Source organism: Meleagris gallopavo, chromosome 32 (genome assembly GCF_905368555.1).
Source record: "Meleagris gallopavo chromosome 32, MGAL_WU_HG_1.1, whole genome shotgun sequence".
NCBI lineage: Eukaryota > Metazoa > Chordata > Aves > Galliformes > Phasianidae > Meleagris > Meleagris gallopavo.
In genome coordinates, this window is record NC_139436.1 from 610951 (window position 1) to 629852 (window position 18902).

General features: G+C 59.8%; 1 protein-coding gene across 5 annotated transcripts in view; it reads left to right on the top strand.

Annotated features, from left to right (window-relative positions):
• Window positions 1-480: 480 nt before the first annotated feature.
• NRBP2 (nuclear receptor binding protein 2) overlaps window positions 481-18902 on the top strand; it is a 31234-nt gene continuing 12812 nt past the window's right edge. The window contains exons 1-5 of one of the 5 annotated variants that reach the window (XR_014880718.1): window positions 481-686; window positions 16473-16595; window positions 16763-16864; window positions 17258-17347; window positions 18821-18861. Coding sequence is in view for 2 of the 5 variants with exons in the window: in XM_085214670.1 (XP_085070796.1) it covers window positions 6228-6521; window positions 16473-16595; window positions 16763-16864; window positions 17258-17347; window positions 18821-18861 (650 nt within the window). In the remaining 3 variants the exon portion in view is untranslated. Of the gene's footprint in view, window positions 687-6096; window positions 6522-16472; window positions 16596-16762; window positions 16865-17257; window positions 17348-18820; window positions 18862-18902 lie in introns of those variants that run through there. The other 4 variants (XM_085214671.1, XR_014880717.1, XR_014880716.1 and 1 more) reach the window with 4 other exon arrangements.

Here is an 18902-nt window from a genome sequence, read left to right on the forward strand (position 1 = left end):
TAAGTCCCAGAGCCGCAGCCCTGCTGCAGGCCGCATGGACACGGGGCGGGATGGAGGTCGGACATCCACGAAGGGCAAAACACAGCATTTGGCTTCATCAGACCGATGGCTGCAGCACACCGCAGGCACACCTTTGGTCCGGTCCCACACCACACCCCTATCTCCAAATTGGGGAGAGTTGGGTTTGATTTCAGCTTGATATTGGGAAAAAGTTCCTGTCCAAAAGAGCGGTGATGCCACCGCACAGCTGCCCGGGGAGGGGGGGGGGGGTCCCCATCTCTGGGATGTTCCAGAACCGGGGAGATGCGGCCCCCTGGGGACACGGTCAGCGGGCATGGGGGGGGGAGGGAGGGGTCTCCGGTTGGACGTGGAGATCTCGGAGATCCGCTCCAACCTCAACGATTCCGCGGTTCCGAGCCCCGGGGCGGGCGCTGCGCGGGGCGGCCCCTCCTCTCCCCGCGGGGCGGTCCGGGGGCGGTCCGCGTGCGGCCTCACGTCGGAGCGGGGCGGAGGGGGGAGGGAGGGGGGCAGAGCCCGATCCGTCCAGCCCGGAGCGGAGCGGTGCGGGGATGGCGGTGCCGGAGCCCGACGCGCGTTTGGCGCAGGAGAAGGAGGAGGAGAGCGAGGAGGAAAGCGAGATCCTGGAGGAGAGCCCGTGCGGGCGGTGGCAGAAGCGCCGCGAGCAGGTGGGGGCCGGGAGCAGCTCCCGGGTGCGGGCGGTGCCGCGGGATCCGCCGGAGGGCGGTGCGGGAGCGGCCCGCGGGGAGCGGGGGGAGCGGGGAAGGTGCGGAGAGCGCGCGGCGGGGAGCGGGGCTCGGCGCGTCCCGGTGCGGGGAGCGGGGCTCGGCGCGTCCCGGTGCGGGGAGCGCCGCGCGGTGGCTCCGGTGCGGGCCGTCCCGGTGCGCGGCGCTCCGCGTCCCGTCGCGGCGGCAGCGCGGTGTCCGCGGGTGAATCGCGGAGAAGCACCGCCGCGGCCGCCGCCCCCGGGGCGGAGGATCCGGTTCGTCCTCTCCGGAGGAGCGCCTCGGGCCGCCGCAGCCCATCCTCCGATCCGGGACCCCGCAGGGCGCTCACGCGGTGCCCGCCCGCGTCCCGCGGACCCGGGGTCGCCCTCGGAGCTCTTTCCCCGGCCGCGTCCCCGTACCCGTGCGACGCGCCCTGGGAGCGGTTCCCGAATTCCCCCCCGCCCCCATCGGGGCGCCCGAGAACGGCGCCAGAGCCGCGGTAAATCCTCGCCCCGGGCGGAGGTGGGACGGCGGTGGCAGAAAATGGCCCGGCCCACAGTAATCCCCTCTGTATGTCCCGCGAACAGCCCGGTGCGGCTCCCGGCGCTCTGCTCTGCCTTTGGGCGCCCCTCGTTCAGGGTCAGACATCAGAGAACCATTCAGGTTGGACAGGATCCCCAAGTCCGCCCTCCAACCCATCACCACTGTGCCCATCGACCACGTCCCTAAGCAGAAGCATCGACTTATTAAGGATGGTGAAGATTTCCAAGTCATGCCCGTCCCACCGTACCTGTCCCCATGGGTGTCCTCATGGCCGTGTCCCCGTGTGCCACATCTCCACGGTTCTTGAACACCTCCAGGGCCGGGGGCTCCATCACTTCCCTGTCCCGGCCCAGTCTGTGCTGTGCTGAGATGTGGGTCACCCTCCTGTGGTGGTGCTCCCACCAGCACCTGCCCGTCCCGTGTCCCCCTCCTTCCCTGCATCACCTCCGTGCCCGTGGATCACAGTTCCATCCCTCTCCCCGCCTCCCCTGCTGCACATCAGGGTCTCAGTAGCTTTGCCTGATGCAATGACCAGCGTGCCACATCTGCACCCCCAGCTTGTCCCGTGTGCTCCCAGCCCAGCATCCTGCCCACGGCTCCTTTGGGATGGGCTCTGGAGGTGCCCACCACCATCACCTGAACGCTGCACCCAACGGGTGCTGAGCTCCGGCTCCGGTGCTGCGTCGCAGTGTCCCTCATACCCAGGGGTCACGGTGTGGAGTGGCTGCTGCAGATCCCAGGTCTCTGTGGGACAGCCTGAGGGGTGGGGAGAGCTGTTGGGAAAGCAGATTTTCGGCTGAGAACACCACGATGCACCTGCAATGAGAGCTATGGGCACCAAATGACTCCTGCTGCGTGAGCCGAGCGGCGGGGACACGATTCTTCCAAGCAGTGCATAATGGCTGGGATGGAATCGCAGCTGACCCGGGGGTGGGCTGTGTTTTATCAGAGCTCTGGATGATGAGTGTTAATTGATGGCCCACCATCAGAACACCCTTGTTGTCCGTGGCAGAGGGACGACCTGCAGTCATTTCTCATTTGGACAACCCATGTTGTCCGTGTTCCTCCTTGCCCAAGGAGGCTGTGGATGCTCATCCCATCCCTGCAGGCATCCGAGGCCAGGCTGGATGTGGCTCTGGGCAGCCTGGGCTGCTGGTTGGCGACCTGCACACAGCAGGGGTTGGAACCAGGTGAGCGCTGTGGGCCATGCTAGGATTCTATCGTGATTCTATGATTATGGCACCCCATGTGTCCCTGCGGCATTCTGTGTGATCCCTGTGTCACTTTACGCATCCTTATGGCACCCTATGGATCCTTATGGCACCCTATGGATGCTTATGGCACCCTATGGGTTCCTGTGGCACCCTATGGGTTCTTACGGCACCCTTTAGATCCTTATGGCACCCTATGGATCCTTATGACACCCTATGGATGCTTATGGCACCCTATGGGTTCCTGTGGCACCCTATGGGTTCTTATGGCACCCTTTAGATCCTTATGGCACCCTATGGATCTCTGTAGCACCCTATGGATCCTTATGGCACCCTATGGATTCCTGTGGCACCCTGTGGATCCTTATGGCACCCTGTGGATCCTTATGGCACCCTATGAATCTCTATAGCACCCTATGGATCCCTATGGCACCCTATGGGTTCCTGTGGCACCCTGTGGATCCTTATGGCACCCTATGGATCTCTATAGCACCCTATGGATCTCCATAGCACCCTATGGATCCTTATGGCACCCTATGGGTTCTTATGGCACCCTTTAGATCCTTATGGCACCCTATGGATCCTTATGGCACCCTATGAATCTCTATAGCACCCTATGGATCCCTATGGCACCCTATGGGTTCCTGTGGCACCCTGCGGATCCTTATGGCACTCTGTGGATCCTTATGGCACCCTATGGATCTCTATAGCACCCTATGGATCTCCATAGCACCCTATGGATCCCTATGGCACCCTATGGGTTCTCTGGGCAGCCTGGTCTGGTGACTGGTGACCCTGCACACAGCACGGGGTTGAAACTCACGAAACCCAATTATCATTATGGTCCTTTTCAACCCAGGCCATTGTAGGATTCTGTGATTCTGTGTCGATGCTGACCCGTAATGATGTATATTTTAATGCCACGAGGGCGCTTTCGGCAGCAGTGCCGTGGCCAGAACTGACCCCAGACTTTTGTCCCCTTGTCCTCTGCTGCAGCACGTGGCAGAGCTGCAAACAACCGTGGCACCGTCGGTGGCACAGCCAGCAGAGCTGAGTGGCCGCATCACAGAGACGTGGCAGTGGTGCCTGACGGTGCCAGCAAATGTGGGGGAAGTTCTGTGTGAGACATCGCTGGTGCTTCGGTCGTGCACCAGGAAGAAAACACGCTGATGGTTGTGGCTGCTGTTTCCTAGCACTCACACAGCCCTTCTGTTTCACAAACATTCTGATTTCCACGAGCACAACACGCCTTGCCACCACAGGGATTCCCTCTCGCTGCCCCGATGATTGGCTCTCGTTATTTATGCTCTTTCATTTGCTTTTGCAGAACAGCCGTGGCCCTGCACGGGTCCTGCATTGCTGTCCTGGGTGCATGGCGCAGCGTGCTGAGTGCACGGTGCTGCACGTTGGATGTGCAGTGCTGTGCTGGTGCTGTGCTGGGTGTGCAATGATGTGCAGTGCTGTGCTGGGTGTGCAGTGCTGTGCTGGGTGCACAGTGCTGTGCTGTGCTGTGCTGGGTGTACAATGATATGCTGGTGCTGTACTGGGTGCACAGTGCTGTGCTGGTGCTGTGCTGGGTGCTGGTGCTGTGCTGGTGCTGTGCTGGGTGTGCAATGACGTGCTGTGCTGTGCTGGGTGCACAGTGCTGTGCTGGTGCTGTGCTGGGTGTGCAATGACGTGCTGTGCTGTGCTGGGTGCACAGTGCTGTGCTGGGTGTGCAATGATGAGCTGTGCTGTGCTGGGTGTGCAATGATGTGCTGGTGCTGTGCTGGGTGCACAGTGCTGTGCTGGTGCTGTGCTGGGTGCTGGTGCTGTGCTGGTGCTGTGCTGGGTGTGCAATGATATGCTGTGCTGTGCTGGGTGCACAGTGCTGTGCTGGGTGTGCAGTGCTGTGCTGTGCTGTGCTGTGTGTGCAATGATGTGCTGGTGCTGTGCTGGGTGCACAGTGCTGTGCTGGTGCTGTGCTGGATGCCAGTGCTGTGCTGGTGCTGTGCTGTGTGTGCAATGATGTGCTGTGCTGTGCTGGGTGCACAGTGCTGTGCTGGTGCTGTGCTGGGTGTGCAATGATGTGCTGTGCTGTGCTGGGTGCACAGTGCTGTGCTGTGCTGGGTGCTGGTGCTGTGCTGGATATGCAATGATGTGCTGGGTGCTATGCTGGGTGCTGGTGCTGTGCTGGTGCTGCACAGTGCTGTGCTGGGTGCTGGTGCTGTGCTGGTGCCATGCTGGGTGTGCAGAGGTGTGCTGATGCTGTGCTGGATGCATGGTGCTGTGCTGGTGCTGTGCTGGATGCTGGTGCTGTGCTGGTTCTGTGCTGGCTGTGCAATGATGTTCGGTGCTGTGCTGGGTGCACAGTGCTGTGCTGTGCTGGGTGCTGGTTCTGTGCTGGTGCTGTGCTGGCTGTGCAGTGCTGTGCTGGTGCTGTGCTGGATGCACGGTGCTGTGCTGGTGCTGTGCTGGATGCACTGTGCTGTGCTGGTGCTGTGCTGTGTGTGCAAAGGTGTGCTGGTGCTGTGCTGGGTATGCAATGATGTGCTGTGCTGTGCTGGATGCACGGTGCTGTGCTGGCTGCTGTGCTGGCTGTGCGATGAGGTGCTGTGCTGTGCTGGATGCGGGTGCTGTGCTGGTGCTGTGCAGGGTGTGCTGTGCTGTGCTGTGCTGTTCTGGGTGCTGTGCTGGATGTGCTGTGCTGTGCTGGGTGCTGTGCTGGATGCTGGTGCTGTGCTGGTGCTGTGCTGGATGTGCTGTGCTGTGCTGGGTGCTGTGCTGGGTGCTGTGCTGGATGTGCTGTGCTGTGCAGGGTGCTGTGCTGGATGCTGATACTGTGCTGGTGCTGTGCTGGGTATGCAGTGCTGTGCTGTGCTGTGCAGGGTGCTGTGCTGGGTGCTGGTTCTGTGCTGGTGCTGTGCTGGGTATGCAGTGCTGTGCTGTGCTGGATGCCGGTGCTGTGCTGGTGCTGTGCTGGCTGTGCAGTGCTGTGCTGTGCTGGATGCTGGTGCTGTGCTGGATGCACGGTGCTGTTTGGATGCATGGTGCTGTGCTGTGCTGGATGCACGGTGCTGTACTGTGCTGTTCTGTGCTGGTGCTGTGCTATACTGTGCTGGTGCTGTGCTGGATGCACAGTGCTGTGCTGGTGCTGTGCTGGATGCATGGTGCTGTGCTGGATGCACGGTGCTGTGCTGTGCTGGATGCACGGTGCTGTGCTTGATGCATGGTGCTGTGCTGTGCTGGTGCTGTGCTGGATGCATGGTGCTGTGCTGTTCTGGTGCTGTGCTGGATGCACGGTGCTGTGCTGGCTGCATGGTGCTGTGCTGTGCTGGCTGCATGGTGCTGTGCTGTGCTGGATGGACGGTGCTGTGCTGGATGCACGGTGCTGTGCTTGATGCATGGTGCTGTGCTGGATGCACGGTGCTGTGCTGTGCTGTGCTGGTGCTGTGCTGGATGCATGGTGCTGTGCTGTGCTGTGCTGTGCTGGTGCTGTGCTGTTCTGTGCTGGTGCTGTGCTGGATGCATGGTGCTGTGCTGTTCTGTGCTGGTGCTGTGCTGGATGCATGGTGCTGTGCTGTGCTGGATGCACGGTGCTGTGCTGGATGCACGGTGCTGTGCTGGATGCACGGTGCTGTGCTGTGCTGGATGCACAGTGCCGTGCTGCTGCTGCTGTTGGGTCCAGCGGGGTGGCAGAGCCCCAGGCACCCACACAGGGCTCTGCTGCTGTGCCGTGAAGTCCGAGCGCAGGAGGAGTGCTGTGGTGATGAGCTCAGCACGCGGGCACCGCAGAGATGCACGCAGGGCTGCACTTTGTTTTCCCCACTCGCAGTGCTGCGCCGCTCTCCAGCTGTGCGTGCAGCAGTGTGCGTGCAGCAGTGTGAGTGCACCGCGTGCCAGGAGCAAGGAACGTCACGGCTTCCTCTGCGTTCTCCTGTTGCATTTCATTGTGGTGCACGTGAAGTTGTGGGTGAGGAAGCAGAAGCATTTGAAGTACTTTGCAACGAATGTGGAGGAGCGGCCGCCAGCCCTTCCATGCCTTCGCATCAGCGCAGCTCAGGTGATGCCCCCTCACCTCCCTGCCCCTCACTGCTCTCACAGCAGAGCTGCTGTTGCAGATGTTTCCACTTCGGAAGGATTTGTTTTCAGCATTGGTTTGGTGACTGCGTTTACTTTTTTCCACCCCCCCTGAGCAGTCGGAGCAGCGGGGCCGGCAAAGCAGCGCTTTGTTTCTGCTGGAAGTTTTGCAGGGCTTTGGCAAACTCTGATCCCGTGTTGCTCAAAACAAATGTTTTCGTATCCATGCGGCGTTGCTTTGGCAAACACGTGTGCAATGGGAAGAGGCTGCTGCCCCTGGGGTATTTGCTGCTGCAGCTCTGCCCCACATCTCCTCCTTTGGTCACCGTTTGGTACGGCGTTAATGCCCATCAGGAAAGGGTTAATGACTGCGTGGGCCCTGAACTCTGAGCTTTGGTTCACCTCTACGCCCAACAGGCGGGGAAAAAAAGGAAAAAGAAAGAGCAGTAGAAAGAGGAGAAATGCAAAAGCAGATTTTAGGGAGAACGGAGTGGGAAACCTGCCGGGTGGGGAGGTCCAGAAGCGTTCCGAAAGGCCCCAAAGCAAAACAGAAGGCAGGGAAACAACCCAATGTCTGCAGGCACCGAGGGGCTGCAGCTTCCCCATTTTTGAGTGTTCCTGGAGGCTGTGGTGAGGATCAGCGGCGCTGCGATGTGTTCTGCTGGAAAGCCTCCAGCTGTTTAATTTTTGCCACCGGAGCTATTTCTGACAGCCGCGCTGCTGCCAGCCCTGCTGGGAGGGAGGGCTCCGGGCTGCCGGGCTCCGCTTTGCTTTTGCGCAGCCGAGAAGCCTGGAGGACTTTGCTCCTTCTCCACACACCGTCTGTTTTCCTTCCCTCTGCTTTGGGGGCATTGCAGTTTGTGGGGGTCCCGGCAGCCCGCTGAGCCCAGCGAGCAGAGGGTTCTGTGGCACTGCAGCGCTGCGCTCCGTGCTGGGATGGAGGTGTGGGCATCGCGGGGGTTTGCTGAGCGCTTTGTTTGCAGCGTGGCACAGCTCACCGACGGGTGACCTTTGCTGCAGGGAGGCAGCGCAGCCTCTCCTCATCCCGTCGGTTTGGCGGCGAAGTGAGCTGCTCTCGCTGTCCCACTCATGCCCTCCCAGTCTGTGTGGGTGATGCACCGAGGTGGTTCTGCATTTGTTTCAGGTCCGCTTTCCGTGCAGCTTTCCCCATCCCTGGGATCCCTCCGTCCTCCCCAGCCACGACAACCCGTGTTCTCGGCGCTGGGTGGGCGCTGACGTTGGCTGCCCAAGGTGGGTGGAGGGGTGCAGGAACGTCTCCTTCCTCCTGCAGCGCACACTGCTTTATTTCCATCCGTTCTCCCCACCGGAACGCCGTCAGTTTGCAGTTTGTGGCTGCGTGCTGTGCTCCTCGCTGCCCATCTGCTCCAATCCTCACCGTGTCCCAAATGCACGCAGCTGCTCCCTCTGTGCTCCTCAGCCCACATGCCAAGGAGGGCTGCTAAAATTACCCAGGCTCTCCGTGTTCTGTCCCTTCCTGTTTTTACCAAGCTCGTTTCTGCCCTTCCGCTTGTTTTTGCCTGCAGGTATTTTTGTGTGCAGTGGCCAAGTGCGTAGGAGCCTCGCGGGCTGTGCACCTCGTGTGCCCGTCATCTCCTTCCTTGTTTTGCTCCACTGCAACCAGGGAACACACACACGGTCCCGGGAGCCTTGGTTTTGTACTGCTGGGACGAAGGAGGTGCCCTCAGCCATGTCACAAAATGGTGCAAACACCGTTGGTTTGCTCTTCCATTCCACACGTTGGCCCTGGGCAGTAAGGATAGGAGAGGTGGTGCTGGAGCGTTCCCCAGCGTGGGCATGCGGGGGTCAGATGTGAGGTCCTGGTGCTTTCAGGGAGGAAGAGTGGTGGCATCGTGCAGGTTGAGCTATGGTTTGTGCTGCAAAGGACCCTGCCAACCCAACCATCCCATGGTTCTGTGATCTGTAAGGACCCTGCCAACCCAACCATCCCATGGTTCTGTGATCTGTAAGGACCCTGCCAACCCAACCATCCCATGGTTCTGTGATCTGTAAGGACCCTGCGAACCCAACCATCCCATGGCTCTGTGATCTGTAAGGACCCTGCCAACCCAACCATCCCATGGCTCTGTGATCTGTAAGGACCCTGCGAACCCAACCATCCCATGGCTCTGTGATCTGTAAGGACCCTGCCAACCCAACCATCCCATGGTTCTGTGATCTGTAAGGACCCTGCCAACCCAACCATCCCATGGTTCTGTGATCTGTAAGGACCCTGCCAACCCAACCATCCCATGGCTCTGTGATCTGTAAGGACCCTGCCAGCCCAACCATCCTATGGGTCTCTGATCTGTAAGGATCCTGCCAACCCAACCATCCCATAGTTCTGTGATCGGTAAGGACTCTGCCAACCCAATCATCCTATGGGTCTCTGATCTGTAAGGACCCTGCCAGACCAACAATCCCCTGGCTCTGTGATCTACAAGGACCCTGCCAACCCAACCATCCCATGGCTCTGTGATCTGTAAGGACCCTGCCAGCCCAACCATCCCATGGTTCTATGATCTACAAGGACCCTGCCAATCCAACCATCCCTTGGCTCTGTGATCTGTAAGGACCCTTCCAACCCAACCATCCCATGGTTCTGTGATCTACAAGGACCCTGCCAACCCAACCATCCCATGGTTCTGTGATCTGTAAGGACCCTGCCAACCCAACCATCCCATGGTTCTGTGATCTGTAAGGACCCTTCCAACCCAACCATCCCATGGTTCTGTGATCTACAAGGACCCTGCCAACCCAACCATCCCATGGTTCTGTGATCTGTAAGGACCCTGCCAACCCAACCATCCCATGGCTCTGTGATCTGTAAGGACCCTTCCAACCCAACCATCCCATGGTTCTGTGATCTGTAAGGACCCTGCCAACCCAACCATCCCATGGTTCTGTGATCTGTAAGGACCCTGCCAACCCAACCATCCCATGGCTCTGTGATCTGTAAGGACCCTGCCAACCCAACCATCCTATGGGTCTCTGATCTGTAAGGATCCTGCCAACCCAACCATCCCATAGTTCTGTGATCGGTAAGGACTCTGCCAACCCAATCATCCTATGGGTCTCTGATCTGTAAGGACCCTGCCAGACCAACCATCCCCTGGCTCTGTGATCTGTAAGGATCCTGCCAACCCAATCATCCTATGGGTCTCTGATCTGTAAGGACCCTGCCAGACCAACAATCCCCTGGCTCTGTGATCTGTAAGGATCCTGCCAACCCAATCATCCTATGGGTCTCTGATCTGTAAGGACCCTGCCAGACCAACAATCCCCTGGCTCTGTGATCTACAAGGACCCTGCCAACCCAACCATCCCATGGCTCTGTGATCTACAAGGACCCTGCCAACCCAACCATCCTATGGGTCTCTGATCTGTAAGGACCCTGCCAACCCAACCATCCCATGGCTCTGTGATCTGTAAGGACCCTGCCAACCCAACCATCCCACGGCTCTGTGATCTGTAAGGACCCTGCCAACCCAATCATCCTATGGGTCTCTGATCTGTAAGGACCCTGCCAGACCAACAATCCCCTGGCTCTGTGATCTACAAGGACCCTGCCAACCCAACCATCCCATGGCTCTGTGATCTACAAGGACCCTGCCAACCCAACCATCCCATGGTTCTGTGATCTGTAAGGACCCTGCCAACCCAACCATCCCATGGCTCTGTGATCTGTAAGGACCCTGCCAATCCAACCATCCCTTGGCTCTGTGATCTGTAAGGACCCTTCCAACCCAACCATCCCATGGCTCTGTGATCTACAAGGACCCTGCCAACCCAACCATCCCATGGTTCTGTGATCTGTAAGGACCCTGCCAACCCAACCATCCCTTGGCTCTGTGATCTGTAAGGACCCTGCCAACCCAACCATCCCATGGTTCTGTGATCTGTAAGGACCCTGCCAACCCAACCATCCCATGGCTCTGTGATCTGTAAGGACCCTGCCAGCCCAACCATCCCATGGTTCTGTGATCTACAAAGACCTGCCAACCCAACCATCCCATGGCTCTATGATCTGTAAGGACCCTGCCAACCCAACCATCTCATAGTTCTGTGATCTGTAAGGACCCTGCCAACCCAACCATCCCATGGCTCTGTGGTGATTCTATGATTCCTTTGCCCTTCAGGAGGAAGTCCTCTGCCCTGAGGTACCAACCAGGCATTGCCTTCAGCCCGCAGCGTTGTGCCTGGCTCTTATCTGAGCCAGCAGTGGAAAAATAGACTTCTGTGCCCGCTCAGCAGTGGAACAGAGGTCAGGGATCCCAGGTTTGCTGCAGCAGGTGCAGGGCAAGAAGGAGGGGCAGGCTTCAGCATGGAGAGAAAGGCACCAGGCCCCCACCGCTCCGGTGGTGGTAGGGCTGATGGTTGGACTGGGTGATCTTAGAGGTCTTTTCCAGCCTTAATGATTCCGTGATTCTATGAGTGGGCTCGGTGGGGATGTGCTGGGGTTGGATTTGGTGACCTTGGAAGTCTGCTCCAACTCAGTGATTCTATCATTCTTCTTCTGCCCGTGGTTCTGCCACCTCTCTCCTCTTTGAGGTCCACCCGTGCAGGACAGCTGTTGTTCACCCGAGCATTTCTCTCCATCACAGCACGGCGTTGAGCTGCAGCACAGTGACTGTGCACGGCTCCCTTCCATCCCGGCTCTGCTAAGTCCTGCAGCTGGCAGCGCGTTCACCCTCTGCCCACCCGGCTCTGATCTCGTGCTGAGCGTTTGTTTTTGTGAGAGCAGGATCAAATGCTTCACTAGGATCAAAATATTTTCCATCTCATGTGTTCCCCTTCACCTGCTCATTGTGTAACACGATCGTGCAGAGAAAACAGGTTTATCTGGCAGCTCAGATCCCTCGTCCTGCTGCTGCTCCGCCGCCGTGGGCTCAGGCTGTTGTTCTGCTGCAAACCGCAGATAGCAGAGGGTGGATGTCAGCCATCAGCTTCTGTCACCTGCTGCCAGGTGAGGTCCCACAGCAGCTGAGCACATCGCAACCTGGGCAGGAGGGGCTCGGGGGAGACCTCACCGCTGTCTCCCACCCCCTGAAATGAGGTTGGAGCGAGGAGGGGGTCGGCCCCTGCTCCCAGAGAAGCGCGATAGGATGAGAGCTGATGGCCTCACACTGCACGAGGGAGGGTCAGCTTGGATGTTAGGAACAACTTATCCCTGGAAAGAGAGGCGATGCACCGGCACAGGCTGCCCAGGGAAGTGGGGCAGTCACCGACCCTGGAGGTGTTCCAGCACTGTGTGGATGTGGCACCGAGGGCAGTGGGCACGGCGGGGTGGGTTGGGTTGGACGTGGGGATCTTGGAGGTCTTCTCCAGCTGCGCTCAGCATGCAGCCAGAGCTGTCTGTCACCCACAGCCCTCAGTGAGCTGAGACGGGCAGCACAGCTGTCAGCGTGGCTTCAGCCATCTGAGCTCCTTTTCCTTTTTACGTAGACGGAGGATTCGTTCCCGTGTTGCAGCATTTCCCCCCACTCCAGCACACAACTCTGCGTCCCTGCGTGCGCTGCTCAGAGGGCGCAGGCGCTGCACCCAGGTGTCCCTGTGCAGCTCTGTGCCATCCGTAACTCCAGCAAAGCCCCCGAAGACCCACGTGCACATTTTGCTTTTAGCCAGACTAATGAGATCCCAGAGCGGAGGAGCGGGTCGGGATTTGCTCTGCTCTCCTGGGCACAGCATTCCCTGCTCAGCCCCAGGAAATCCCAGCAGGGACCCCACTGTGTGCCCACTGTGAGCATCGCCGCCTCTGTGCCCTGCGTGTCCCCCCTGCTTGCAGCTGGGCTTCTGCTCCATGCCGTGGGGTTGGGACCCGTGGCACAGCAGATGCCTGCGGCCACCAAACAACCGAGGCATCAGCGCTGCTGCTGGTGAGTTTCGTTCTGTGCCCGCCCTGCAGCCCCCTGCCCAGGGAGCCCAGGATGCTGACGTGACCCTGTGCTGCTCAGGCTGAGCGCTGAGGCTTTGCCCTGCTCAGTTGCCTTGGAGACAAAGCAGCAAAGCCGTGCCAAATTTTGGAAGTGCTGTGAGTAAAGCTCCTGCAGGCAGGAGGTGGCCTCCCCGCGCCTCTCCACCCCCGGGTTGGTGCTGTGCTGTGTGCACACAGGAGGGCAGATCCGGATGGGAAAGGGATCTGGGGGTGCTGGTGAGAGCCAGCTGACGTGCGTCCAGGTGGCCAAGAAGGCCGACGGCATCCCGGCTTGTATCAGAACCAGGGAGCCTCAGTGCTCAGCAGCGGTGAGAGTGCATGGGCAGAGAGCAGCAGTACAGCTGGAGGAGGGAGCAGACGACACAAGGGGAGCAGGGGAAGGAGCTGGGGCTGCTAATCTGCAGAAGAGGAGGCTGAGGGCGGACCCCATCTGCAGGGACGTGAAGGGAGGTCGCAGCAAAGAGGGTCGGTCTCTGTTTGCGGGTGGCGATGGGATGTGAGGAAGCAGCTTCACGTGCTTCGGGTTGGATCAGCATCTCTGCACGGAGGGGCGGCTGGGCGCTGCTGTGAGCATTCCCAGCCCTCCTGGTAGAACCGCTGCTCCCCCACGGCCCCGGTGCTCCATCACCAAACCTTTTTCTGTCTGCAGTTTCAGCCTCCGTAATGTGAGAAGCACAAAAGGAGCGATTTATTGTAAGACGCAATCTGATCTATCGTAACCTCCGCTTACCCGTCCCCATGGTCCCCCCACGCAGCCTCAGCTCCTGCCAGGGCCTTTCTGGAAGGAACCCGAGAATTTCCCAGTCCGCTGCAGGAGGAGCTTTGCCTCACAGAGCTGATGGGCAGAGAGCCCTGAGAGGCGCAGGCTGAGATCACAGCCGTGGCTGTGGCCGCTCCTTTTGCCCTCAGTCCCCTCCGTGATCATAGACAGCATTTATTTAGAGGTGCAGCTGGGAGCTCCGTGCGTGGGGCTGCTGCCCAGCCTGAGTTCTGCGGCCGTTCAGCACACAGTGGCTGCTCGCTGGTGTCAGCTCGGGGTTTTTCTCAGGACCGTGAGGTGGTTTTCCATTGGTGTTTTTTGAGGTGGACAGAAGAGCAGCTTCATGGACACTGAAGGAAGCACAGGGGCTTCCCTCAGCCCTCCCCTCCCAGCACAGCCTCATGGAATCGTAGGTCATAGAATGGGTTGGTTGGAAGGGACTTTAAAGATCACCCAGAGGGTGGTGAGGCAGTGGCACAGGTTGCCCAAGGAGGCTGTGGATGCTCATCCCATCCCTGCAGGCATCCGAGGCCAGGCTGGATGTGGCTCTGGGCAGCCTGGGCTGCTGGTTGGCGACCTGCACACAGCAGGGGTTGGAACTGATGAGCGCTGGGCTCCTTTGCAGCCCTGGCCATGCTAGGACTCTACAATGATTCTATGATTATGGGTCCCTGTGGCACCCTTTGGATCCTTATGGTACCCTGTGGATCCCTGTGGCACCCTAAGGATTCTTATGGCACCCTGTGGATTCCTATGGCTCCCTATGGATCCTTGTGACACCCTTTGGATTTCTGTGGCACCCTCTGGATCCCTATGGCACCCTATGGATCACTGTGGCTCACTATGGATCCTTATGGCACCCTGTGGATTCTCTGTGCAGCCTGGGCTGCTGGTTGGCGACCTGCACCCAGCAGGGGGTTGGGACCAGATGAGCACTGTGCTCCTTTGCAACCCAGGCCATTCTATGATGAGATCACAGAACTGTGTGATGGGATGTGTTGGAAAGGTCCTTAAGGATCACAGAACCGAAGACTGGTTGGGCTGGAAGGGACCCTCAGCCCCACCCCCGCAGTGGGCTGTGTGCCCCCAGCTCAGCTGCCCAGGGCTCCATCCACAGCCCTGAGCACCTCCAGGGATGGGGCACCCCCACTTCTCTGGGCAGCGGAGCCGGGGCCTCACCGCCTCCGGGGAAACAGATTTCCCCTTCGCTTCCTACCCAAATCTGTTCTCCTTCACCTTGTCCTGTCCCCACCGGAGCAGCTGAGCGCACGGAGCCCCGGCAGGCTGAGCCCATGCAGGCTGAGCCCAGGCCAGCTGGCTGCATTGCTGAGCTCTGCTGGGCACGCGGAGCCCGCGGGCGGGGGGAACAAATAATAGAAGCTCTTTGTGCCCTTGCAGCAGGAACTGGGCCACGAGCGCCCATCTGTTCCCTGCCAATGAGCCGGGGGTGCTGCACACCCCCCCGGCGCCGTGCCCACGAGCTGCCCCGTGCCACAGCGTCCGAGCCCCGAGCAGCAGCAGAACAATCCTGCATTCATCCGCATGCCGGCAGCTCCACGCCGTGCCGGAAGAGGCAGGGGGTCCCATCCGCCGGGAGGGGGATGCAGGGCTGCTCGTGTGCAGGGGGGACTCTGCTCCTGGTGGGGAGAACCCCCTCACGGAATCACAGGTGCTTTGAGTTGGAAGGGAGCTGTAAGAGCATCCGGTCCAACTGCCCTGCACTGAACGCTTCTGATGCAGCCTGGGGTACGGTTGGCTCTCTGGGCTGCGAGGGCACAGTGCTGGCTTGAGCCCAGCTGCCAACCACCAGCACCCCAAATCCTTTTTGGCGGGGCTGTGCCTTGCCTTGGGCTTGTTCAGCCTGGAGAAGAGAAGCTGCGGGGTGACCTCAGTGCAGCCTGCGGGACCTCAAGGGAGCCTGCAGACAGGAGGGGATCAGCTCTTGGAAAGGGGAGAGAACAGCAGGACAGGGGAATGGTTGGAAGGTGAGGGAGGGCAGATTTCAGTTGGATGTGAGGGGGAAGTTGTTTGGTGTGAGAGCGGGGAGGTGCTGGAACAGCTGCCCAGAGAGGCTGTGGATCCCCGTCCATCCCTGGAGGTGTTCAAGGCCAGGTTGGATGGGGCCCTGGGCAGCCTGGGCTGCTGTGAGATGTGGAGGTTGGTGGCCCTGCATTGGTGGGGGGTTGGAGCTTCGTGATCCTTGGGGTCCCTTCCAACCCAACCATTCTGTCATTCTGTGATTCTACCCTTCCATCTCCCAGCTCACACTGATAGCCGGGTTGCTGTGACCCACGTGCTGACCTCACATTTGGATTTACTGAACCTCCCTGGGTTCCCGTGGGCTCAGTCCCCCAGCCCACCCCCATCCCTCTGGTGCCATCCCTTCCTTCTGTTGGGTCGGCCGCACCCCACGGCTTGGTGTCACCCAACCCCTTTGCTGAGGGAGCACTCAGTCCCACCGCTGCCGTCACTGATGATGATGCTGGATGCAGTTTGCAGCCTTGCTGATGGCAGAGTCGCTGTCTGTTGGGGTCACAGCTCAGGGGATGGGAGCTCATCAGATGTACCCCGGGTTGTGATGTAGCCACAGTCAGCCTGAGATCATGGAATCACAGAACCCTAGAATGGCCTGGGTTGCAAAGGAACACAGTGCTCACCTGGTTCCAACCCCCTGCTGTGTGCAGGTCACCAACCAGCAGCCCAGGTGCCCAGAGCCACATCCAGCCTGGCCTCGGATGCCTGCAGGGATGGGATGAGCATCCACAGCCTCCTTGATGTTGACAAGGCTGATGTGATGCCTTTGGTTGGTCTGGACCTTCCAGTCTGCCCTGTCCACTGCGTCTGCAGCCATCAGCTCAGAGCGTGGGACGTTCCCCAATGTCTGCTGGGGTGTGGGGTCCACATGGGCTGTGGCTTGGAGCTGGGTGGCTCTCACGGTGACATCCTGCTGTGCTGGGAGCTGCTCCCAATGTCTGGCTTCGTTCTGTGCCCTCGTGTCCCGGGGACCTGAGCCCCCAGGAATGGGGGTCCTGAGGGCCGGGCAGGGCAGGCTGGGTGCCTGGGTGCTCCTCGTGTCCCAGCCTGAGCGTCCTGTGGACGGGGATCCCGGAACAGGAGATCCACGCACATCCATGTAGTGCTGGGCGTGAGTCTGTGTGTGGGGTGGGAGCTGCGGGCAGGGCACGCTCGTGGGCGGCCTCACAGCTTCTCGTGCCTCGCAGGTGAACCAGGGGAACATGCCGGGCATCCAGAGCACCTTCCTCGCCATGGACACGGAGGAAGGCGTGGAGGTGGTGTGGAATGAGCTGCTCTTCACTGACAAGAAGGCCTTCAAAGCACACGAGGTAATCACCCCTCGTGGTGAGGAACGTGCCCACGGCTCCCTGTGTCTTCTGTACCCCAAAAGCAGCTTTTCCCCGACCTGGAGCTGCTCCCCACCTTCCTGTGCTCTCTGTGGTGTCCTGCCGTGCCCCCAGAGCTGCCATCTCAGCTGTCCTTTCTCTGCACGTAGGAGAAGATCAAGACCATGTTTGAGCAGCTGGTGCTGGTGGACCACCCCAACATCGTGAAGCTCCATAAATACTGGCTGGATGTGAAGGACTCGAAGGCACGGGTAGGGGGATGTGGGGGTCGGATGCCAGGCTGGGAGGGATGGCGGTGGGATCCCGGGGTCCTCTGCTCACCCTGCTCCCAGGACTGCCCTGCTTCAGGTTGGAAATTAGGAAAAATTTCTTCTCTGAAACCGATCGGGCATTGGCTTGGGCTGCCTGGGGAAGTGGAGGAGTCTCCATCCCTGGAGGTGTTCCAGAACCGCGGAGATGTGGCACTTCAGGGCACTTCAGTTTAGTGGGCAGGGTGGGGATGGGTTGGCAGTCAGACTCGATGATCTTGGAGGTCTTTTCCAACCTTAATGATTGCCCAGGACACGCAGCAGGACGCTCAGCCTCAGCCTCGCGTGGTGCAGCACGTGAGCTGGGCAGGAAACTGACACCTCTGTCCCCCCCAGGTCATTTTCATCACAGAATATGTGTCTTCGGGGAGCCTGAAGCAGTTCCTGAAGAAAACCAAGAAAAACCACAAGGCCATGAATGCCAGGGTAGGTTGCCTAGGAGCGCATCCATGGAAGGGAGCAGCTCCGTGCCTGCTGGGAGGGTCTCGGCTCTCTTACAAAGCAGAGCAGATGAGTGCTGTTCCAACAGTGATGTTCATAGCAGTGGTGGCCTCCCGTTGCTCCGAGGGATGTTCAGGTTGGATATTAGGAACAATTTCTTTCCAGAAGAGTCAGGCATTGGTACAGCTGCCCAGGGAGGTGGGGGAGTCACCATCCCTGGTGGTGTTCAGGAGCATGGAGATGTCCATGGGGTCATGGTCAGTGCACACCGTGGGGATTTAGCCCTGCAGGGAAGGACCTGGGGGTCCTGGGGGGTGAAGAACTGAACGTGAGGCAGCAGTGTGCTCCTGCAGCTCGAAAGCAAATGGGATCCTGGGCTCCATCAGCAGAGGGGTGGCCAGCAGGGACAGGGAGGTGATCGTCCCCCTCTGCTCGGCTCTTGTGAGGCCCCACCTGCAGCACTGCGTCCAGGGCTGGAGCCCCCAGGACAAGAAGGACAGGGAGCTGTTGGAGAGGGTCCAGAGGAGCACAGAGATGAGCAGGGGGCTGCAGCACCTCCACTGCGAAGCCAGGCTGAGGGAGCTGGGCTTGTTCAGCCTGGAGAAGAGAAGCTGCGGGGTGACCTCAGTGCAGCCTGCGGGACCTGAAGGGAGCCTGCAGACAGGAGGGGATCAGCTCTTGGAAAGGGGAGATAACAGCAGGACAGGGGAATGGTTGGAAGGGGAGGGAGGGCAGATTTCAGTTGGATGTGAGGGGGAAGTTGTTTGGTGTGAGAGCGGGGAGGTGCTGGAACAGCTGCCCAGAGAGGCTGTGGATCCCCGTCCATCCCTGGAGGTGTTCAAGGCCAGGTTGGATGGGGCCCTGGGCAGCCTGGGCTGCTGTGAGATGTGGAGGTTGGTGGCCCTGCATTGGTGGGGGTTGGAGCTTCGTCATCCTTGGGGTCCCCTCCAACCCAACCATTCTGTGATTCCGTGTGCGTGATGGGTTGAGGTTGGACTGCATGGTCTTAGGGGACTCCAACCTCCACGACTCTATGATCCCCTGCATCACCCAGCTGTGATTCTGGGATCTGTGCTGATCCCATTGCCCTCCCCCAAGCCTGAGCTCACTGCCACAGCCGTGCAGCGGTAGAATTGGGATTCACCGTTGGTACAAACCGTGTGCACGGACCCCATGAGCGCGGCGAGCTTTTGCCCCCTCTGTGGTGCGTGTGTCCACACTCCCACTGGGTTTTGGTGCCCTGCAGAGCTGTGTCTGCCATTGAGGATCGCAGCACTGAGGTTCTCAGCTTTGCTGGTGTTCGCTGAACCAGGACTGGAAAGGAGGCTGTTGTGGCTGGGGCAGTGCGTGGCTCATCCTCGAGCTGCGATCCCTGCGGGGCGGTGGGGGGCCGGGTTCCCAGCTGCCGGGCGATAGGTGGTCCTGGGTTGTCTCACACAGCTCTGGTCTCTGCCGTAGGCCTGGAAGCGCTGGTGCACGCAGATCCTGTCCGCTCTCAGGTAAGTTCTCTGCCTCGCCGTCCTGCTGCTGCGGGCTGCGT